General features: G+C 36.0%; 2 protein-coding genes across 4 annotated transcripts in view; both read right to left on the reverse strand.

Annotated features, from left to right (window-relative positions):
- PCDH11X (protocadherin 11 X-linked) overlaps positions 1-24,948 on the reverse strand; it is a 663,770-nt gene that overhangs the window by 379,791 nt on the left and 259,031 nt on the right. The gene's annotated exons all lie outside the window — the stretch shown is intronic.
- Positions 8,332-8,912, reverse strand: LOC102416387 (calmodulin). Its single transcript, XM_025277002.3, has one exon. The coding sequence runs from the start codon at positions 8,766-8,768 to the stop codon at positions 8,349-8,351; it is 420 nt and encodes a 139-aa protein (XP_025132787.1). The 5' UTR covers positions 8,769-8,912; the 3' UTR covers positions 8,332-8,348.

Consider the following 24,948-nt stretch of genomic DNA (forward strand, 5'->3'; position numbering starts at 1 on the left):
GTAACCATGACCACATTAAACTAAGGTAGAAATTTCTTACTGATGAGGCTTTGAATGATGAAGTAAAAATTTTCATATGAAATATTTCACTGAAGTCCTACAAAATCCTGTGAGTTGGGCATATGCGATCCCCATAGGCCACTTTAACAGATGATGTGACTTTAAAAAGTTTGCACAGTCAGGATATGACAAGAACACTGATCTTGTCCATTCCTTATAAAGTGCATTGTTTTACTTCTGGGTCCAAAATAAATATAAATAGATAAAGTTAAGCCAAATTTACAACTTGTAAATGGTTTAGGAACTAATGAGGCATTTATATAAGCTATTGACACACTTCAAATTATCCTCATAGTAATGTTAAGTGTTGATAGGTTAGACATTTTTAATTAAATGGTTGTCTATGGAGTAGAATCAGGAGCAAGGGTCTAGGTTCTACTAAGTATGAGTTCTGTGACCTTGGCCAAGTTTCTTACTATTTCTGAGCCTTCATTTTCTCATTTGGAAAATGGGAATAGCAGCATCAACCTCAACTATTCTGAACATCTAAATGACAATGACTTAGTAAGCACAGATGAAAATGCTTAGCATGAAACTTAACAGGTATCAAAGTCTCATTTCAATGTTAGCTGGAATTTCTGTCACTTATCTGAAAAATTGCCACAAAAATGTGAGTTATTCAAACCTCTTAGGGTTTTGTCATTTTCAGAACATCCCTGATAATGCCATATTATGAAATTTTTAATAATTATAGAAGTATAGGTCACTAATTCTGAATCACCATTAAGAAGAATACAAAATGCTATGAATCTGATATGAAGCCAATTTTATAGCTATTTTTAAAAATAATAGGTTGACTCCTGGGGTTTATTATTATACCATTGCCTGTTGAGTTAACATAGTTCGTGGCCCTATGCCTCCTCATGCACTTAAAGCATGTATTCAATATGCCAATAAAACATAAATTGTCTTCTGTTAATCTAATAAATAACACACTCAGGAGTTTTGAGAAACACCTGAAATGTATTAAAGCTGTTTCTAATAACTTTCAAAATTCAGATTACAAATCAAACATGATTGGTATTGTAATTAACATTAGCACACATGAAATAAAAAATTCTGTGAATAAAAATAGATTTACCACTCAATGAACATATATTAATAAAATGAATATTGACAGATCTTTCTTTTCACAATAGAAAAATATTTCTGCATCTAATTTCAGCAATAAAAATAAAATATTTATTTTTTTATTTTTTGACTTTAATTCAAAAAGTTCATAGTAAATAAGAAAAATTTCTTACTTCATAAAACTTTGACAGAGAGTACACTAGAGAGCCTAAACAGGAGAAAGCTAGAATTCCTTGGGAAATAATATTTTAAAGAATCAAAATTATAAATATAATGGAGTGCAAACACATCACAGGTAGATATAATCTGCAAATTTATTTTTTAACATAGTGTTTGCTATGGTTTATAAAGAAAAAAAAATAAATTCAGTAAATTATAGAAAAATCTATACCTATTAGGTTGACTGAAATTTTGAAGAATGTGTTCAGGAGTTTAATTTCTACTCTATTTCAGTAGCCTTAGTATAATTCTAGAACTGAATTGAGAGAGAGAATGAATGATTCATAACTGGGCTATACAGATAATACTGTTTTCTGCACAGTACTTTTTCCACTCAGAATTTAATATCTTCACCATAATTTTTATTCTTCTGTGATTTATAATATATTAAAGAAGGAAAATTAATCAATGAAGAGTTGAAAATAAGCACACATTTATATATCTTTTATAAAACAAATCATTTCCATGTCTAGTATTCCTCATTCTAACAAAACTCACATATAACTATAATTTAATAAACGGTCCCTTGTAAGAATATTTCCCATTTTTCCTGCAATAATCAACAATTTTCAAAAATATTGTGACTACCAGTTTTTATAATTATATGGAATTTAAATTCAAAACCATGAGTCAATTCATACTATCTAAACAAGCAGGTTTACCAAGGCAGGAGAAATGGAGGATGGGATATTCATTCTAACTGCTTTGTGCTACTTAGGGATTTAAAAATGATGTGAGGGACAAATTGGGAAGAATGAAAATAAGATTTTACTACTTTGTTACTCCTCAGTGTGTCAGTGTTCGTTTTCACTGGAGCCAGAGGGAGAGACTAATGTAGAGTGCTTTATATGATAGTTTAATTGAAAGTGTTCAGAATACAGTTTACATTTTTTAAAGTGTTTGTATGAGTATCTTAACAGATTTATTGAGATATAATAAAAAGGCCATAAAGTTCACACATTTATGTGTATAATTTATTTATTTATTTTTTTAATTTCAGCACTATCAAACATGGTCTTTTGATTATTCACTTGAATGCTCAGAATTATTTACCCAGACTCTAATTTCTTATCATGTTTTAACATCCTTTAGCTTTAAAAACTACCACCCTAACATCTATCTGATGCTTTGGGGATTGTTGAGACCAACAACAACAATAAAAAAAATTGTACAGTCTTAAGAATGAAATCCCATACATCCTCACAGCTTCCCATATTGCTAGAGAAAAGAATTCACATTTTCATATTTTCGTTGTATTGTTACTGACAATAGAAAAAAAGAATATCAACTACATGTATTCATGTGTCTCAACAATTGATATTTTGTTCCTAAGCATATATAATAAACGACTGATTAACATATACTGCATTTTCATCAGCTTGGAATTTAGAACATATTATGTTGGAAATCCTTTCTGGGTCATTTATCATAATATAATCATAAAAAATCATAACCAGAGAATGTGCTAACCATCGGACAACTGCACTCATCTTCCATGCTAGTAAAGTGAAAGTGAAAGTTGCTCAGTTGTGTCCAACTTTTTGAACCCATGAACTGTACAGTCCATGGAATTCTCCAGACCAGAGCACTGGAGTGGGTAGCCATTCCCTTCTTCAGGGGATCTTCCCAAACCAGGGATCAAACTCAGATCTCCCACATTGCAGGCATATTGTTTACCAACTGAGCCACTAGGGAAGTCAAACGATACTGAAGTGGGTAGCCTATCCCTTCTCCAGTGGATCTCCCCGACCCAGGAATCATACCAGGGTCTCCTGCATTGCAGGTGGATTCTTTACCAGCTGAGTCACAAGGGAAGCCCTCCGTCTGACCTACCATGACCCCATGCTAGTAAGGTCATGCTTAAAATCTTGTATGCTAGGCTTCAACAATATGCAAAAAAAAGAGCTTCCAGATGTCCAAGCTGGGTTTAGAAAAGGAAGAGGAACTAGAGATCAAATTGACAACATTCACTGGATTATAGAGAAAGCAAGGGAATTTCAGAAAAAAATATCTGCCTGTTTTATTAACTACACTAATGTCTTTGTGTGGATCATGACAAACTGTGGACAGCTCTTAGGAAATGAGAACACTGGTTCATCTTACCTGTCTCCTGAGAAACCTGTATGTGGGTCAAGAAGCAACAGTTAGAACCCAGTATGTAACAACCGATTGGTTCAAAATCGAGAAAGGAGTACGACAGGGCTGTCTGCTGTCACCCTGTTTGTTTAATCTATACACTGAACACATCATGAGAAATGCCAGGCTGGATAAGTTACAGGCTGGAATCAAGATAGGCGGGAGAAACAACAGCCACAGATTTGTGGATGATATCACTCTAATGGCAGAATGTGAAGAGAAACTAAAGAACCTCTTGATGATGGTGAAGGAGGAGAGTGAAAGAGCCGACTTAGGACTAAATACTAAAAAAAAAAAAAAAAAAAAAAAAAAAAAAAAAAAAAACCTAACCCAGGTCTCCCGCATTGTAGACAGACGCTTTACCATCTGAGCCACCAGGGAAGTCCTAAAATCAAGGCATCCAACCCCAATACTGCATGGCAAATAGAGGGGGAAAAGGTGAAAGTAGTGACAGATTTCCTTTTCTTGGGCTCCAAAATCACTACGGAAGGTGACTGCAGCCATGAAATCAGAAGACGATTGTTTCTTGGCAGGAAAGTGATGACAAACCTAGACAGTGTGTTTAAAAGTAATTCTATATTTTGCATCTGATTGTCTGTCCTTGCATCCAACCATTTATCCCTCCATTCATCTATCCTTCAGCCTATGATTTTGTTTTATTGAATTGTGGAATACTAATTTCCATGCTATAGTAATTAGCATGAATAAACTCTTGAACATTTATTGTGTAAAAAAGAAAAAGAATATCATCTAATGGTGTTGATACAAACAGAGGAAAGGGGACCATCATGTTATGAAGTTCTTTAAAAAATATTTCTTGCATTGGATTAGAATGTAAACCAGCAAATGTGGTACAATATGATGTTACATTGGGTTCCAGTGCAATTTGGCCAGAAATTACAAGGAAATCATAAGTAACTTCCAACATGCAATGGAACATTTATTTTCATTCAAAATATTTATTATTTGCTTATCATACTTAGTAGGTATGCTCCTAGGTACTGTATATATAAAGACAGTTATGTAAAAGCCTTACACTTGCAGGATTTATAACCTACTTTCCTGGTATTTAGGTTAAATACTCTTTTATGGGAAGCAAAGTATTATTATTAAAAAGTCCATTTAAAAACATGAGGAAACTGATGCTCAGAACTGTCCATTGACTTGTCCCAGGTCACACAACTAGAAAGCCTCAAGGAGCAAGAATTCAGACTCAAACAGTCTAACTCCAGAGTCCATACTTTTACAAAAATGGGCTCTGTACATAGAGTGTTTTCTATAGTGTATACTTAATAAGTAAAGAAAGCTTTAGAACATAATTCCAGTAGACTATGGAATTTTATGCTGGGAAATCATTCGACCATGTTTCAAATTTATGTCAATAAAATGATAAGCAATATAAAAAAAGACAAACCTTCTATTCACATCAGTATCTTGCTGTATGTTATGAAAATATATTTTTTAAAGTATGAATTCCAGCTTTCCTACAAAGTAAAAATAATTGAATTTCTCATTGCTATAACACTTAATGTTGTCCATGCGTGTGTGTTTAGTTGTTCAGTCGTGTGTGACGCTTTGTGACTCCATGGACTGTAGCCTGCCAGGCTCCTTTGTCCATGGAATCTTCCAGGCAAGAATACTAGAGTAAATTGCCATTTCCTACTCAAGTAACTGAAAAAGAACAAATGAATGAACTTGTCTTTCAGGTCATTGAAACTTTGGCATGTAAGTATCAATAAGAGCTCTAATTTGATGCCAAATACTTGTTAATTTTGAAATTTAAATCATACCAACAATCATTAAGGTTAAACTTAATATAATTAACAAAATGTTTTTCAGTTGTGCTAAAATCATTAATCTTATACAATAAATTATGGAAAATGCTATAATAAATATGAAAAGGAACAATCATTTTAACAAATATAAAATGTTGGTGATACATTTATTTTTAATAAAAAATGCATTTTTCTCTACAGATGTCAGTATTTTCCATATATAAATGCAATTCATATCTTTCAAATGCTAAATTCACTATTGCTATACTAGGAATTTGAATTTTGTGAATCTCCTTGAATTCCCTAGGAGATCCCTTAAAACTGCACTCAACATGAAAATATAACAGCTAATGCTATAAAATGAATTTATTTTCTAATAGATATTTTCAGATGGTATTTTTAACAAAAAAGTGTGATCTTTAACCAAAAAGTCAGAAACAAAAATTGGCAGCCAAAAGTTGCCACTTTTAGCTTCTCTGGGTAAGAAAGTATGCAAAAAGTAAGTACATCCCTTTTTAGTACTTACTATAACAAAGCTTTGAATTGTCTGGTAATAAATATGTGACTCATATATATTCAGTTCAGTTCAGTTGCTCAGTCATGTCTGACTTTTTGCAACCCCATGAATTCCAGCACACCAGGCCTCCCTGTCTATCACCAACTCCCGGAGCTTACTCAAACTCATGTCCATTGCGTCAGTGATGCATTCCAACCATCTCATCCTCTGTCATCCCCTTCTCCACCCGCCTTCAATCTTGCCTAGCATCAGGGTCTTTTCCAAGGAGTCAGTTCTTTGCATTAGGGGGCCAAATGTTGGAGTTTCAGCTTCAACATTAGTCCTTCCAAGGAATATTCAGGACTGCTTTCCTTTGGGATGGACTGGTTGGATCTCCTTGCAGTCCAAGGGACTCTCAAGAGTCTTCTCCAACACCACAGTTCAAAAGCATCAATTCTTCGGCACTCAGCTTTCTTTATAGTCCAACTCTCACATCCATACATGACTACTGGAAAAACCATAGCCTTGACTAGATGGACCTTTGTTGGCAAAGTAATGTCTCTACTTTTTAATAAGCTGTCTAGGTTGGTCATAGCTTTTCTTCCAAGGAGCAAGCATCTTTTAATTTCATGGCTGCAGTCATCATCTGCAGTGATTTTGAAGCCCCCCAAAAATAAAGTCTCTCACTGTTTCCACTGTTTCCCCATCTATTTCCCATGAAGTAATGGGACTGGATACCATGATGCAAGTTTTCTGAATTTTTAGTTTTAAGCCAATTTTTCACTTTTTAAGCCTCTTTCACTTTGATCAAGAGGATCTTTAGTTTCTCTTTGCTCTTGCCATAAAGGTGATGTCATCTGCATATCTGAAGTTATTGATATTTCTCCTGGCAATCTTGATTCCAGCTTGTGCTTCATCCAGCCCCATATTTCGCATGATGTAATCTGCATATAAGTTAAATAGGCAGGGTGACAATATACAGCCTTGATGTATTGCTTTTCCAGTTTGAAACCATTCTGTTGTTCTTTGTCCAATTCTAACTGTTGCTTCTTGACCTGCATACAGATTTCTCAAGCAGGTCAGGCTGTCTAGTTTTTCCATCTCTTTAAGAATTTTCCAGTTTGTTTTGATCCACACAGTCAAAGGATTTGGCATAGTCAATAAAGCAGAAGTAGATGTTTTTCTGGAATTCTCTTGCTCTTTCAATGATCCAGCAGATGTTGGCAATTTGATCTCTGGTTCCTCTGCCTTTTCGAAATTCAACCTGAACATCTGGAAGTTCACAGTTCACGTGCTGTTGAAGCCTGGCTTGGAGAATTTTGAGCATTACTTTGCTAGCGTGTGAGATGAATGCAATTGTTCCGTAGTTTGAGCATTCTTTGGCATTGCCTTTCTTTGTTATTGGAATGAAAACTGACCTTTTCCAGTCCCGTGGCCACTGCTGAGCTTTCCAGATTAAATGTTAAGTACCTTGAATTCACTCATTAAAACTGGATAGCTTGGTCACCAAGAAAGAATTTTTTTGGTTTCATTTATTTTGAGTTGTATCATATAAACTGGAAGTTCTGCAGTCTCAAAACTTTAAAAGGAATGAGTGTTTGAGAGAAAGAACACTTTTCACATGACTAAAGTGAGAAAGTAGCTGTAAAGGAGGAGATAAAATGTATTTTCTTGAAAACAAAAGTTTCACATCACTTTGTAAGCAATAATTAATAGTATTTTGGAAGGATATATTTTCAGATGATCATACGACATCTCCAAACCTCAGTAAATTAGACTATCCATCATTTCTCCTGAACTATGAAAGTCCTGCACTTGAAGACATTCACAAGTTGGTATATAACTAAGAATCAACATGTGATATTGAGATTAATATTACTTTAATCTGAAAAAAAATTAGTCAGCAAACATTCTTTTCCCTCCTGTACATCCAACTGCAGTGAATCCATCCATCTTTCATTTAAGGTGCATCCACAAAAGGAGGACTGTGTAGCCCAAAGTGGCTCCTGTGCATATATCTACTTTGTTTTTTTTTTTTAATTGTAATTTTTTTTTATTGGAAAACAAATATACAACTTGGAATGGATTTGAGGCAAATTGTGCCATAAGCAGATTTTCTTTAAGTGGCTAAAACAAAGTTTAAAAAGCAAGTTAACAATAAAAGAAAATGTTTCTGGTATAGGACCAGCAGTACAAAAAAATAGTGTACGAGTACCTGGATAAAACACGCGTTTTGCAATAGTGCAACTTTTAAGTACATATTGTTGACTGTCCGTAGTCCATGCAGAGTTACAACTCCACACTTCAACAACAACATGCTGACAGTTCCTAAAGAAAACTACTCAAAAAAAAAAAAAAAAAAAAAAAAGGCATAACCCAGATGTTCCCTCATTTGACCAACTCTATCTAAGTTTAGTTGTGCAGAAGGGCTTAGATATATCCAAAGTAAGCCACATGCAACATGTTACTTGATCAATTTTCTAAAATAAGGTTTCAGGACAATGATAGTAAGATAAGGGAAGAAAACATGGAGGAATGAAGTCCTAATTACTATACATGCATATTTTTTTTTGGCAGTAGGGGGAAACCTTTTACAGATAAGTTACAAACAAAGAAAAGGCAAATAAACAATTTTGTACAAGAAATTTAACACATTCTGTACAATGTCTGCACTTTGCTGTTATCATTTGTACAAACTCTTCATAGTTTACTTGACCATCACCATCAATATCTGCTTCCCTGATCATTTCATCAACCTCTTCATCTGTTAACTTCTCTCTAAGGTTTGTCATCACATGGCGGAGCTCTGCTGCACTAATATAGCCATTGCCATCCTTATCAAACACACGGAATGCTTCTCTAATTTCTTCTTCACTGTCTGTATCTTTCATTTTTCTTGCAATCATTGTCAGAAATTCCGGGAAGTCAATTGTGCCATTACCATCAGCATCTACTTCATTAATCATGTCCTGTAACTCTGCTTCTGTGGGATTCTGCCCAAGAGACTTCATTACAGTTCCCAATTCCTTTGTTGTTATAGTCCCATCACCATCCTTGTCAAATAGTGAAAAAGCTTCTTAGAATTCTGCAATCTGCTCTTCAGTCAGTTGGTCAGCCATGCTGCAAGCGCTACCGGTCTCCAGGACGCAATCACATAACCACTCAGCTCGCTCGCTCCACTCGGACTCGCATATATCTACTTTGATTTTGACAATTCATTGAGCTGGATAACGTTTGCTTTCTTCAAGGCTGTTAAAACCTTCTTTTCTAGCTGCTTGAAAATGCATTGTGTGAATGTTTCTAAATTCAACTTCCAAAAATATGTCTCTGTATTCTTACCACCATGGGTTTCAAATTTCTCTCTTGAAAATGGATAGGGGAAACTATTTACTATGACTTTTTAGAAAAAACAACAAAAGAAAAAATATTATTCACCTTTCTATATGTTACCTGGAAATGTAAGCCATAAATATACCCTGTTTATGTTATAGTATGCCACATATCAGCTTTTAATATATAGTATGATCACACATGGGGACTTTCCAGGTGGTGCTAGTGGTAAAAATCCTGCCTGCCAATGCAGGAGATATAAGAGACATGGATTCCATCCCTGGGTATAGAAGATTCCCTGGAGGAAGTCATGGCCACTCACTCCAGTGTTCTTGCCTAGAGAATCCCATGGACAGAGGAAACCAATGGGCTACAGTCCACAGGGTCAGAAAGAGTAAGACATGACTGAAGTGACTTAGCACGCATGCATGCATGATCACACCACATCCCAGAACAAGTGAAAATACAACTAAGCAAAGGGACAGTGCTAAAGTACATAAAAACAGAATCATCTTGAATGTATTGATGATCAAAGAAGCTGGAAGCTAGATTGATCCAGAGGCCCAGTAGTGACTCAACCTATGTGTATAGAACAAGACTAAATAAGACAAAAAGAGAATGGCTGAAGTGGAATCCCAATGTTTCCCAGGAAAACCTGAAACACAAATATATGATTTGCATTGACCCTAAGGAATGCAATGGTGTGGCTCGAGCTGACTAGTACCTGCTTGTGAGAGTAACAAGATATCTTTATAATGATATCTTATATTTTAATGTTTTTTGAAATGTTATCTCCTTTGCTTGATATATCGTCTGTTATAATATGCAGTATAAGGCTATATAAAATATGCTAAAGTGATTACAGTAATAATAATACTACAATTTATATTTGGAAATGTAAGATTATTATCGATTCTTTCAAGATTTAATATAAAGTTTATCTTTCTTGGTTATTGTTAAATACGATGCCTAAGGATCCCTTCTGTAATTAAGTGAAAGATGAAATGGGCATGAGAAGGCTGAGAACATGTGACCATATTGATGCAAATAAAGGAGTCCCCAAATAACTCATTTTCCTGTCTAATGCTTTGACTTTTAGCACCATTGTACTTACATTAATCAGAAAACATTGTAGTGGTAACTGCACTAAATCACAGGACCTTTCTTCAAATAACAAGAATTCACTCATTTGATCTTGACCATAGGTTGATAAGAAACATACCAAATGCTTGTGTATTTTCCTCACAGCTACTGGCTATGGGCAGGTAGATAACCTACATGCAGAGAATAACAACCACCACAACAAATACAATAAACACCTGTGTAATCAAAAGTATAAGGTGGGAAAAAGCAAACTCAAAGTCAGAAGCTAAAGTTGAACAGATTTTTAACTGCCACATATTTATACTTTAAAAGTCTATGTTTACTTAGCATTATAATAAAGCCATGGAAACTTTCTGCCTCCTCTTACTTATATTATTAGTTATGCATTTAGAAATTCAGGAATCCCTTTCTAAACTTTTTTTTTTAACTATATATATATACATCCATTAAATATACAGATATATGATCTCATTTTATCTAGAAAGGGAGGAGTTGGCAACATTATAAAGCATTTGCAACTAAATTTCTTTTTGGAAAATAAATCAAAACAAAAACAAATCCTGTAAACACAATATACATATATTCATCTCAATTCCGCCTTCAGCTCCTGTCAGTGAAAACATTAATAGACAACATAGTCATCAGAATTACTTTGTCACAGTTCTGCAGAGATTTTGCTAATTCTTTTCAAGTCTATTTCATTAGTTGGAAAAAATAAATATTTTGAAAAGTCAAATCCTGATTTATAAGTGGGGATTTGAATAAATTACATCCCTCCCATGTTCAATGAACTTTAAAAGAATTTCACTACAACCCATTGCCAGACAACTAGGCTCTATCCTTAAGAATTTTGACAACATACTTATGTTAAATCAACAAGTTGAACAAATACTTTACCGAGTATTTCAGCCTTGTAAGATTTTAAATAAGTGGAAATTCTCTCATTAACTCTATCAATCATCTATAAATACAAGATTATACATACCTAATACATTGATGCTGCTATTTTAGACCTCCAGAAAGTTATGTCTAGTACAGTATGGTTGTCAGTAAAGCTCAACCACTTAAATGCAAATTAAAGTTTTATATTGGATTTGTATATGACTGAACTTTTGTGAGGATTATATGTCATTTTGACTGATAAATTGACAACTTGCTATTTCTGTGAAGTTGTTTTTTTTTTTTCATAGTGAACATTTGCTTATAAATTATAGCAGCCAATTTTCATTTTGTGTGTATTGATTTTCTTTTTCTAGCTCTATGTTTTAAATTTATCACTGTGGGCCAATTACCCATGAAAGCTTGAGAAGGAAAGATAATTTAGTGCTCTGATGAAGGACTCATAGAATATCAATATATCTATTTTTGAAAAATGTTAATTCCTAAACACAAGGTTTGAAATATCTTCAAAATTATGGGCCTTATGGGAGAGCACGCCTAACAGTCTCCTAAAGACATTTTAGGCCCTCTGCTGTGCATACATTCAATGATTTACACCCCAGTCCTCTACATTTTGTAAACCATTACACAGTTGCACTGACAAGGAAACAAATAGAACAATAACCACTAATTGCAGTAATTGCAGTTAAACTTTACTAAAAAAAAGTCAATAGAAGTAAAATGTGTTAAAGAAATTGTATATTTAAGCACTTTTGTTCTTAGTGTGCTAACATACCAGAGACAATAATTAATTTCTAAAAAAATAATATACTCTATTGCTTTTTAACTATATATGTATCAACATTAATATATGAGTGTCATCCCTTTTAAGCCGAAAGCTAGGGCATTCAATAACAGCATGAAAGTTTCTACCATCTGAAAAATGCATAGTTATATGTAAGTTACCTACAATGGTACAATAAACTGAAAATCACTGAAATGTGTTATTTAAAAAATTAACAATGGTACTGCTTCCTGAACTATAGGGTTTTGGTTTTTTTCAGAATTATTTGCTTTTGGAAATAGCTACTCACTAGCAAAATGTAGTTCATTGATAGAAAATCATTGTATAGTATATATGTTACTATAAAAACCCATGTTAGATGTTCATTAGAAGAAAAGAACAGATGTTCATTAGAAGAAAAGAACAGATGTGTTTTCATCTGAGTCATGTATTTTACATAAAGAACTCTTGAGAAAGATAAATTTAATACAGATTAATTTTCCAGTAACATCTATATATATGTTTTTAAAAAGTAAGCATAGCTCATATTTATTCAAGTCAGAAATTCTGATCATTCATTAAAGAACATGACAGCACCCCACTTCACAGTATATACTAATTTAATAAGTGAATATTTTAAGATATTATAGGCTTTTTATAGACACTATTTCCTAATGTTGAACATTAAACTTTAATGCATTACATGGGAAATATTCACACTCATGTTCTTATCACATATATTTTAATTAAAAAGCATTTTGGTAAATTATTTGTTTTATAATTATATCACATTTATGAATAATTATTTTTAAACTATAATATTGGTTATTTATATGGTACTCATTCACCCTTTTACAATACCAAATATATACAGTTTATTACTGTAAATTGAAGTTCAGGGAATATAACCCAGAATTATTTACTCTTTTACTGGCCTAACTACCAAAGCTCATCAACTTACACTGCCTTTTACTAATGTGAAAACTTAAGGAGTGCTTCCTTGGTAGTCCAGTGGTTAAGAAGCTGCCTTGCAATGCGGGGGAAACTGGTTCAACCCCTGGTCCAGGAAGATCCCACATACCACTGGGCAGCTAAGCCCTCACACCACAACTGCTGCTGCTACTGCTGCTGCTAAGTCACTTCAGTCGTGTCCGACTCTGTGTGACCCCAGAGAGGGCAGCCCACCAAGCTCCCCCGTCCCTGGGATTCTCCAGGCAAGAACACTGGAGTGGGTTGCCATTTCCTTCTCCAGTGCATGAAAGTGAAAAGTGAAAATGAAGTTGCTCAGTCGTGTCTGACTCTTCGCGACCCCATGGACTGTAGCCTACCAGGCTCCTCCGTCCATTGGATTCTCCAGGCAAGAGTACTGGAGTGGGGTGCCATTGCCTTCTCCACAACTGCAGAGCCCATGAACTCTGCAGCCTGTGAAGTCACCAAAATGAGGATCCCACATGGCAACTAGAGTGTAGCCCCACTTGTCACTACTAGAGAAAAGCCCATACAGCATTGAAGACCCAGCACAGCCATTAAAAAAAAAAAAAAAACACATATTTTTAAACAATACATATCTTTAAAAGAAACTTAGAGAGAAGCAGATATCCTGGACTGTGATTTCAAAACCCTGAATACTTGTATAACCAAATTATGATATTGTTTGCACTGGATTATTATGAGACAAAATATCAAGGTGAAAGTAGATTGTTCTCATCATGAGACAGTACCATTAAGGTGATTGTGTAAGAAACAACTTTACTTAGGTTTTATATTTCATAGTCTACTATATGAACAAGTCTACTTTTCAAAGTGTTATTTTTAAAAAAATGATCAATAACATAAGCAGTAACTCCTAAAACATTCAAAATCATGAACCATAATGCCAAAGTTTTGAAACTACTGAAAAAAGAATTGTTTTTATCATTTTCAAAATGCATTAATCTTTAGTGCAATCTTTGCCCCACCAGAAAATGTAAAAATGTAAAACATCTCAGTTACTATTTAGAAATACAAAAGCTTAAAATTTACTTATTGTAGCTTTTTATGTTTTTTTGACATGATTTTTCAATATTAATCAAGTGCTCATTGTAAAATGAGCAAATAAATCAGGTAAGATTTCTTTTTGTGTAATAAGTGATAAAGTAAGGTTTTACCATAAAAAACTATGAATTAAATATTTGATAACATTTTTGAAATTCAAAAGTTTTCTCTTGATTTCCAGAAACACTTAATGCTACCTAAAGGTAATAACAGTTTCAAAATGTACTCCTTCTTCCTGATTTCTTTGCAAGGAAGATTCCTGAAATAGCATATGTTACAATAAGTCCAAAGAATAACTCACCTAATATCAGACTGAATTGGTAACCTAAACAAAATAGATATGGTAGTCCCTGAAATATGATGGATCTGGGAGCATTGTGACAAAAGAATCTAAATGATATGGCAGCCCCACAATCTCATATCCATTATAAATGCCTCATCTACTCCAATTTCTGATGATGTCACATATTTTAGATTTTAACTACATAGAGGGAGAAATTTCATCCTCACTTGACTGCCCAAAATGAGGTGGAGATGAGTAGTAATACAGTGAACTGAGATGAAAAGGCAGTTAAAAAGGAATGTGGGGAGGATTTGAGCATTAAAGTATTACTGATTATGTTCACTTAATTACCTGTGGGAGGGATGATAAAAGGCACATTGGACTTTGAATATAATCTTTAAGCACTTCATAATCAGTAAACTTGCTTTGCTAGTGCCCTCCTAAGGAGCAGAGTCACTGAAGTCTCTTTTAATCAGTAGTCATCCTATCCTGTCTTGTAGAAGATGTGCATTTTACCAACAAACTAAGCCAGATTTTCCAGATACATAAGCTACTCCTGGGAAGTATAATAACCATTTATGGAAGCTACATTAATTCTTTCAGGCACTGAAGCAGTAATTTTCAATGGTATCCTCTGGCCACCGAAAAGACAAGAAAATGTCAAAATCAACAGTGTATGTAGGTTGCTCAAAACAGCTCATTGAGTCTCCCTTCCAACTTGGCATAATTTGTAGTTTAAGCAAAAAATCTCAAAAGGAGAGAACAGACAACATGTTGTTGCTTTGCCTGTGTTTGGGGCCTCCTTTGTACCATTGTTTATACCTGTTGAGTCTTAGGGTCTCAGAAGACCACAAAGCAGAAAGTAATTTGTGACTATTTCAGCCTCATGGGGTTCAAAACAAGGAAATATGCAAAAGAACTCAACACAATAATTCATAGAGAAGAGAATAGAGCCTAATTTGAATAAGGAAAAGGTAGAAGGAGATGAGTTAAATAGAAATTACTCATATTGATAATTTGAAGGAAGATTGTATAAGGCTAGTCTAGACTATTGTAAAGACCTTAGGTTTTGGTTTAAATAAAGAGAGTTATTAGAGATATGAACAGAAGGATTAGCTGCTTTCTTTTTGAGAGTCTCTCTATGGAGGCTCTTTTGAGAATAGAGTGTGGAAAGCAAGTGGGAAAATACAGAAATGATTATGAAACTATTGAAATAATGCAGGTGAGAGATAGTAGTGGCTCAGGTTAGCCCACAAATAGTGAAAGTGACGAGAAATTGGTTGCTTAATAAATTTGGGTCTGACTTAAAGTCACAAGTAGGAAGCTTTAAAATAAATCAGATTGTTAAGCTGGCTCTAATTTTTGCTATCACTGTCTCACAGAATATGAAATATGTAATGGAACTCACAGAGAAGCTTTGGGGAAGCTTCAGCCAATTTTCAGAGACTTCCTTTACTGTGATCTTTAAATAAATTTTAACATTTACTTTTGTTTCTCTTAATTAGCTAATAAGCTTTTGATGGCACTTATTGTGCAGGAAGCTTTACACTAGACACTGTTAGATAATTAAATAATAATATTTAGAAAACTCTGTACTCAGACTGTAAAGGGAAGGTTAGTTGATAGTAAAGCTGCCTGCTGGGAGCCGGCATATTGCATATTGAGTGAGGATCTGTAATAGCTCAACTGGAATTCTATCACTGCCGGGAGCCAGCGTGAGGCACTCCGCCCATGACAAAGGTCATGAGGAAGGAGGCTCGGCATACGCAAAGGCGGGATCGAGCCTCAGGAGTCCCCCTGGAAATTCTCGAGCATCTACCCCCAAAACCAGAGTCTGCCTACTTTCTGCTTTGTGCTTTCACCTACACCTCTGACTTTACGGGGGGCTGTCCCCCACTACCTCTCTCTGGAAAAAGAGTTAGCTTACGGCTCCAGTTAATAATTCTTGGATGTGACAGTGTTTCAACCTACAAACTCCTTTGGAAATCCTCTAGCCTGCCTGAATGGGTTTTTCCGGCCACATGTGATTGTTCAGAGCCTCCCAACTGTGAGAGGCAGGAGATGTTCTAAACTGCCTAAACACAGATTCCTTTGAGTAGTTAAAAGATTGATTAGAAAATGTATTGGTGAAGGGTTTTTCACTTGTTGGGCCAATGTTTGCTGCTAAGTCTCCATACTCCTTACCTACTGTGTCCTTGGCAGTGTATTGATTGATATAATGGGTGTATAGAAATGTAAAATGCCGCTTTGTCCAATGCTTTTTGGAAGGCTGGCGCCTGACTTTGGAATAATCACCTTTAGAGAAAGATAAGTTTCTTAAAATGTTAACAGGCCTCCGGGCCAGAAGATGATGTCAATCACCTGAACTTTTGCATATGATAAGTTTGCAGGAAGAAAGCCTGGCTTGCTGCATGACTCTACCCCTTCCCCCATTATCCTCTATGCATACCTTAAGGTATAAAAACTACTTTGGAAAATAAAGTGCGGGCCTTGTTCACTGAAACTTGGTCTCCCCATGTCACTATCTCTCCCAAATTCCAGCTGAGCGTCCATCTGGAGCGCGGATGTCCTCTGTGACCATTTATTTTCCTGGGCTTCTAAGACCCACTCGAGAAGGTGTCTAAGGTGGGGCACCTTCCGCTATTCGAGAGGGCGCCTGCGGCCTCCGTGGTCAGAGCTAACCTGGTGTCACGGGTTATATTGATTTTCTGTGTAAACCAAGCCACTCAGCTTCTTTTCTCCACTGAATTTTCCTACTGAGCTATCCTTATTTCAGCCGCTTTTCTCCACTGAATTTCCTCACTGAGCTATCTTTATTCTATTACTCTTTGTATCCTTAATTAAAGTGTAATTAAGCAGTTATTCCCTGACCCTCGCCTAGCCGTCTCTCCTTCGAATACCCTGGATCAGCCGGGGCTGGTCCCCGGCAGCTGCCAGAAGAACTATTTTTTTAATTTATTTTTTACACATATTTATTTTTTTAATTTATTTTAATTGGAGGTTAAGTACTTTACAATATTATATTGATTTTGCCATACATCAACTATTAAGGAATTTAATGAGAAAGAGACAACTCAGTCAGGATTTATCTATGACAAACTGTAAGAGAGAAAATGAAATTAATTGGTAAAAGCCTATAATTTTTAGCAAAAAAACATTAAAATGCATAACTCAGATAGTAAGAAAATTTTATAGCATATTTTCTTGCAATTCAATGTCATTGAAATAGACACATACACATATAACAATAACTTAAGTTCCATATCCTAGCCAAAACATTGAATGTTAACTCAGTTCTCTCTGGAATATTATAGTTTGGTTTATATAATTGAGTGTGAAATACTTAACTATATTTTTGCAGCTATTCTACAGGATTACATGGGCTTTCTAATGCCTCTTTCATGCATGGACTAACCACTAAGCATAAATGATAAATCAATATTCATGGATGAGTGAAAAGAAAAGTGATATGGTATCACTTTCATGCTTCTTTTGCTATAACATATACAAGATATAATAAACCTAATTTATGACTCACATTCTGTCTTTCTTGGTGATAATACACACAGTCCCTAGGGCTATTTAACTTGTTCTGCATATTTCCTATCCTTCAACTAAGAAGCAATCAATGAAAATTTCTTTGGCTCCCCGTGCTCTATATTATTTGGCTTCTATACAGCTAGTAGATGGAAATTTAGCTACTGTGAGGGCATTTAGATACCAACTAAGAGTTTTGTTAAACAGATCAACAAGAACCTTGGCTCTTGTATTCCAGTGAAATAAGAAAGCTAAATTTTATTAGATCATACCAATAATCACCAGGTTGCTATGACAATGATATAATCATTGGGACATATACATGCATAAATATAATATTCAAATAATCCACATTATGTATATGCACACATTTATATGTGTGCTGTGGGTATGCAGAAATACACATGAATACACTCACAGACATAGATTTTAGCACAAGAGAGAAGTTAGAACATATACCTCAAAAGAGATTAGACATGGTCACAAAAATGGCAGTAAATAATGCTGATGATTGTGAGAAATAAATATTCATCACAATCACATTTCCATGGAATAAAAGGCAGAGGTTGCTCAAACAGGATTAAGTGAAAACAGATACAATTCTCCTCTTTGACTCTAGAAGAATTTCTTTGCCGCTTCAGAGCAGCTCCTTGCCTCCCAATACCTGCATTCCAGTCAAGCAATAGGACACCCAGGTAACAACCAAACTCATCTTGAAGCAGATACAGCTTCTACCCTCATATGAAGGAAGAAGAATAAATCAGACAATAAGGTAGAATCACAAGCTGTCTTTTCTTCCTTCTACCCACACCCTACCCAATTTGATATAAGAACTGCAATACTCAGAAATACACACTTATAGTGGTTTAATGCCTAAAATTTGGAAAGTATTTTTCCTTCAAGTCCCAAGGGAAACCCATGAAGTTACTACATTGCTTCATTCATCAGTTCAATTCAGTTCAGTTCAGTTACTCAGTCTTGTCTGACTCTTTGCAATCCCATGAATCGCAGCATCCCAGGCCTCCCTGTCCATCAGCAAATTCCAGAGTTCACTCAAACTCATGTCCATCAAGTCGGTGATGCCATCCAGCCATCTCATCCTCTGTTGTGTCCTTCTCCTCCTGCCCCCAATCCCTCCCAGCATCAGGGTCTTTTCCAATGAGTCAATGTTTTGCATGAAGTGGCCAAAGCACTGGAGTTTCAGCTTTAGCATCAGTCCTTCCAATGAACACCCAGGACTGATCTCCTTTAGAATGGACTGGTTGGATCTCCTTGCAGTCCAGGGGACTCTCAAGAGTCTCCTCCAAGACCACAGTTCAAAACCATCAATTCTTCAGCACTCAGCTTTCTTCACAGTCCAACTCTCACATCCATACATGACCACTGGAAAAACCATAGCCTTAACTAGACAGACCTTTGTTGGCAAAGTAATGTCTTTGCTTTTGAATATGCTGTCTAGGGTGGTCAAAACTTTCCTTCAAAGGAGTAAGCATCTTTTAATTTCATGGCTGCAGTCAACATCTGCAGTAATTTTGGAGCCCAAAAAAATAAAGTCTGACACTGTTTCCACTGTTTCCCCATCTATTTCTCATGAAGTGATGGGACCAGATGCCATAATCTTAGTTTTCTAAATGTTGAGCTTTAAGCCAACTTTTTCACTCTCCTCTTTCACTTTCATAAAAAGGCTTTTTAGTTCCTTTTCACTTTCTGCCATAAGGGTGGTGTCATCTGCATATCTGAAGTTATTGATATTTCTCCTGGCAATATTGATTCCAGCTTGTGCTTCTTCCAGCCCAGCGTGTCTCATGATGTACTCTGCATATAAGTTAAATAAGCAGGGTGACAATATACAGCCTTGACATACTCCTTTTCCTATTTGGAACCAGTCTGTTGTTCCATGTCCAGTTCTAACTGTTGCTTCCTGACCTGCATATAGGTTTCTCAAGAGGCAGGCCAGGTGGTCTAGTATTCCCATCTCTTTCAGAATTTTCCACAGTTTATTGTGATCCACACAGTCAAAGGCTTTGGCATAGTCAATAAAGCAGAAAGAGATTTTTTTTTCTGGAACTCTCTTGCTTTTTCCATGATCCAGCAGATGTTGGCAATTTGATCTCTGGTTCCTCTGCCTTTTCTAAAACCAGCTTGAACATCTGGAAGTTTACAGTTCATGTATTGCTGAAGCCTGGCTTGGAGAATTTTGAGTATTACTTTCCTGGCATGTGAGATGAGTGCAATTGTGCGGTAGTTTGAGCATTCTTTGGCATTGCTTTTCTTTGGGATTCGAATCAAAAGTGACGTTTTTGAGTCCTATGGCCTATGCTGAGCTTTCCAAATTTGCTGGCATATTGAGTGCAGCACTTTCACAGCATCAACTTTCAGGATTTGAAATAGCTCAACTGGAATTCCATCACCTCCACTAGCTTTGTTCATAATGATGCTTTCTAAGGCCCACTTGACTTCACATTCCAGGATGTCTGGCTCTAGGTCAGTGATCACACCATCATGATTATCTCGGTCATGAAGCTCTTTTTTGTACAGTTCTGTGTATTCTTGCCACCACTTCTTAATATCTTTTGCTTCTGTTAGGTCCATACCATTTCTGTCCTTTATCGAGCCCACGTTTGCATGAAATGTTCCCTTGGTATCTCTAATTTTCTTGAAGAGATCTCTAGTCTTTCCCATTCTGTTGTTTTCCTCTATTTCTTTGTATTGATCACACAGGAAGGCTTTCTTATCTCTCCTTGCTATTCTTTGGAACTCTACATTCAGATCCTTATATCTTTCCTTTTCTCCTTTGCTTTTCACTTCTCTTCTTTTCACAGCTATTTGTAAAGCCTCCCCAGACAGCCATTTTGCTTTTTTGCATTTCTTTTCCATGGGGATGGTCTTCATACCTGTCTCCTGTACAGTGTCACAAACCTCCATCCATAGTTCATCAGGCACTCTGTCTATCAGATATAGTCCCTTAAATCTATTTCTCACTTCCTCTGTATAATCATAAAGAATTTGATTTAGGTCATACATGAATGGTCTAGTGGTTTTCCCTACTTTCTTCAATTTAAGTCTGAATTTGGCAATAAGGAGTTCATGATCAGAGTCACAGTCAGCTCACGGTCTTGTTTTTTTCTGACTGTATAGAGCTTCTCCATCTTTGGCTGCAAAGAATATAATCGATCTGATTTTGGTGTTGACCATCTGGTGATGTCCATGTGTAGAGTCTTCTCTTGTGTTGTTGCAAGAGGGTGTTTGCTATATATCACTTGTTAAATCCATACAATTTTATCTCAAGCCTGGATAATAAGTGTTCCTTAAGTCTAGGGAAAAATATATTGCTTATTACACTCACCTTATCTTTTTACTTCAGTAGATGACTTTAAAACTTGCTAAGTATTCAACATTTTTTTTTCTATAAAGGAATAGATCATAAATAATTTAGGCTTTGTAGATCATAATTTGTGTTGCAACTACTCTAGTCTGGCATAGTATTGTGAAAGCAGCATAGATGACATATAAACAAATATGACTGTGTTCCAATAATACTTTACTTATAGACACTGAAATTTGAATTTCACATAACTTCCACACATCACAAAACATCATTACCTATGGACACTGAAATTTGAATTTCATATAACTTCCACACATCACAAAGCATCACCCTTCTTTTGAATTTTTTTCAACATTTTTAAAATATAGAAACAATTCTTAACTCACAGGAAAACTGGATACAGCTCAAGAATCATAGTTTGCCAATGCTATATTTACAACCTGAGGTCCTCTCTTGCACATATAAGATATTGATTGAAAGCAGAGTGGAACTGGAAGACAGGCAATGAGTTGTATGCATGCTTCTGCACACACAACACTGTTAGATACTATATGAGACATGGCTTTATGTTAACACAACTGGTTGTTAACAAACTTAGCAAAACATTCATAGTTGAATAAATGCCATTTCTAAGTGATTATCCTGAGAAGTTGTAGTCATTACTCACAAGCAGGCTTCCATTGCTCACACCATTTTTGGAATGTTTAATTTGAAATTGTATTTCAAAGTAACTGCTATGAAGGCAACAGCATTTCCGACTCTGTACATTCTGGTATATTTGTTTAAACACTATTAACATTATCTTTATATAATGTCTTACTTGATGATGAAAGTGAAAGTGAAAAAAATGTCAGTCTCTCAGTCGTGTCCAGCTCTTTGCTACTCCATGGGCTTAGCCCACCAGGCTACTCCATGTAATTCTCCAGCCAAGAATACTGGAGTGGGTAGTCATTCCCTTCTGCAGGGGATCTGCAAGACCCAGGAACTGAACTCAGGTCTCCTGCACTGAAGGCAGCTTCCCTGGTGGCTCAGACGTTAAAGTATCTGCCTGCAATGTGGGAGACTTGGGTTTGATCCCTGCATCGGGAAGATCCCCTGGAGAAGGAAATGGCAACCCACTCCAGTACTCTTGCCTGGAAATTTCCATGGATGGATGAGCCTGGTAGGCTACAGTCCTTGAGATCACAAAAAGTCAGGCATGACTAAGCAACTTCACTGGTTCACTTACCATCTGTGCCAGATGCATAACATTGTATTTCCATTTACACTTCTATCAAATATAAACATTGAGTTTTTCATTCTTTTAGCTAAATTCTGAATTATCTTTAAAACTGAAAAAGATGTACACAATTTTATTGACATCTATTTAATATATACATAAAAACAAACTTTAATATAATTTAAGTTAGAGACTCAACTGATAATGCATAAAGGCTTCAGATAATCTTTCTCCAGTCATTTCTGTGGTAAATCCCCTTAAATACCCCCCATCAGCTCTGGCAGCAAACATTAATAGTAAAAATGAGACAAATAAGTGCCAAATCTCTACTAAAGCCTCCATGCCGGGGCCCAGCCCCGGCTGATCCAGGGTATTCGAAGCGGGGACAGCGTCGGCAAGGATCAGGATACAATAGCTTCAATTAGATATTAATTAGAGATGTAAAGAGTAATAGAATGAGGATAGCTCAGTAGGAATATTCAGTGGAGAAAAGAGGCTGAGTAGCTTGGTTTACGCAGAAAACCAATAAAACTTCAAGACAAGAAGTTTGCACCACTTACGTAGGCCACAGGCATCCTTCCGTTCTCCCGAAGGAGAGGAGACACTGAGGCCTCCCTGGTCAGATCTTAGAAGCCCAGGCATAATTAGTAAGCATGGCGGGTTCCGCGCTCCAGATGGAGACTCAGCCAGAGTGAGAGAGAGAGCGACATGGGGAGATCAGTATTTCGAGAAACTGATCCCAATTCTTTATTTTCCAGGGTCTGTTTTTATACACTGAGATGCTATGCAAAAGTCACGTGGGGACAGCAGTCCTGACTTTTATCAAAGTCAGGTGCTTCATACAAATGTATACAGAGGTCTTAGGGGTGTTACATCATCTTCTGGCCAGGGGGCCTGCTGACAATTTATGACCCTCTCCTTGTGACAGCGGTCAGTCAACCAGGACACTTATTTCTCCAGGGGTGATTATTCTTAAAACAGACACCACCCAAATAAAGTTACATTCCTATAGGGTGAGGGTGTAGTGGGTTTTAGTTAAGGAAAGAATTTACTTAGCCTAAGGTCTAACATGATTAATATCAAAGGTTAATACTTATTTCTTCTATATATTCATTAATGTGTGTAAGGGCAGGGGATGTGGAGACTTAGCAACAAACATTGGCTCAACAAATGAAAAACCCTTCACCAATACAATTTCTAATCAGCCCATTATACTTATACTAATAATTTTCTAACTTTTCTAAGGAACCTGTTTTTAGAAGGTTTAAAGCATCTCGTGCCTCTCACGGTTGGGAGGCTGTGAGCAATCACATGTGGCCGGACAAACCTGTCAGGCAGGCTAGAGAACCTTCAGAGGAGTTTGTAGGTTAAAACACTCATGTCATGCCCAGGAGTTTTTATTAACTGGAGGTCTAGGTTAACTCCTTCTCCGAAAGAGGTGGTTGGGGACAGCCCCCATAAAGTCAGAGGTGTAGGTGGGAGCACAAAGTAGTAAAGCAGACAGGCTCTAGTTATGGGGGTAGATGCTTGAGGATTTCCAGGGGGACTCCTGAGGTTCGATCCCGCCTTTGCATATGTCGAGCCTCCTTCCTCATGACCTTTGCCACGGGCAGAGTGCCTCACTCTGGCCCCCAACACCTCCAGGTAGTTGCCTCAGTTTAACCATTTGGCTAATTTTACTCTTGTTGGTATCCATACATTTCATAACCTGGTAAAGTATAAATGTCTCCTATTTTGTATAAAATGTAAATATTTATTCACTATTAAGATGATGCAATGTAACATTTCCATTAAATCTAGGGGATTTTTCCCAATGAGACTATGGACCCATACCAGGCTTAGCATTTTAAGCCCACAAGTGATTTTAAGCAGGAATTTTATAAAGTAAGGCATACATTAATTTAACTACTTGTCATAATATTGACTGTACCTAGCTTTATTCAAATACTGGTATACATTTATACTTTCAAGAAGACCACACTTGCAAAAGTTGTTTTTAAAACCTTCCTTCAAATTATTTAAACACTTTTGGTACAAATTCAGTTTTCTTTATTTTATTTTCAGGAGAAAAACAACTTCTTATTGAAGCCAAGAGAATAGGGTTCCTAAAGCAGTATAGATGTGCAGAACAATTTTACATATGGGTTAACTTCTCTTTGCCCATTTAAGGAAGTATCATATATTCACAGCTGGAATTTCTTTAGTAAGAGGTCTTCTAGGGTAAAACCAGCTGCCATTTTATTGTCTCCCAAAGACAAGCCACTCACCAGCACATCAAAGCATTACAACTTTAAACAAAAATAACACATGGTCTTTATAAACACACAGCTGCTTGATGCATTCACTACCGATTCATTATTTTCATGCAAAGCAAAGAATCAAGTTGTGTCTGAATTTTTTAGAATAAAAAGGATATATACTAGATGTACCTATTAGGTTGTAATAGACATGAAAGTCAAGGTTACATTTTTCAAGCTATCATAAAAATCAAGAATTACCTTTTAGATATTAGAAGATTCACTAAGGTGACTTTAAAATTCATCAGAAATACTGCTTATGGAAAATATTTGGCCAAGAGTTGGAAGGTCTAGATTCTAAAATTGACTCTACTGCTAACAAGATTTGGACATTGGGTAAGTCACTGTTGTTCTTTGGGTTTTAGAGGCTTCATCTCTAAGAAGTATTGTTTTCTC

This window comes from Bubalus bubalis, chromosome X, assembly GCF_019923935.1.
Source record: "Bubalus bubalis isolate 160015118507 breed Murrah chromosome X, NDDB_SH_1, whole genome shotgun sequence".
Lineage (NCBI taxonomy): Eukaryota > Metazoa > Chordata > Mammalia > Artiodactyla > Bovidae > Bubalus > Bubalus bubalis.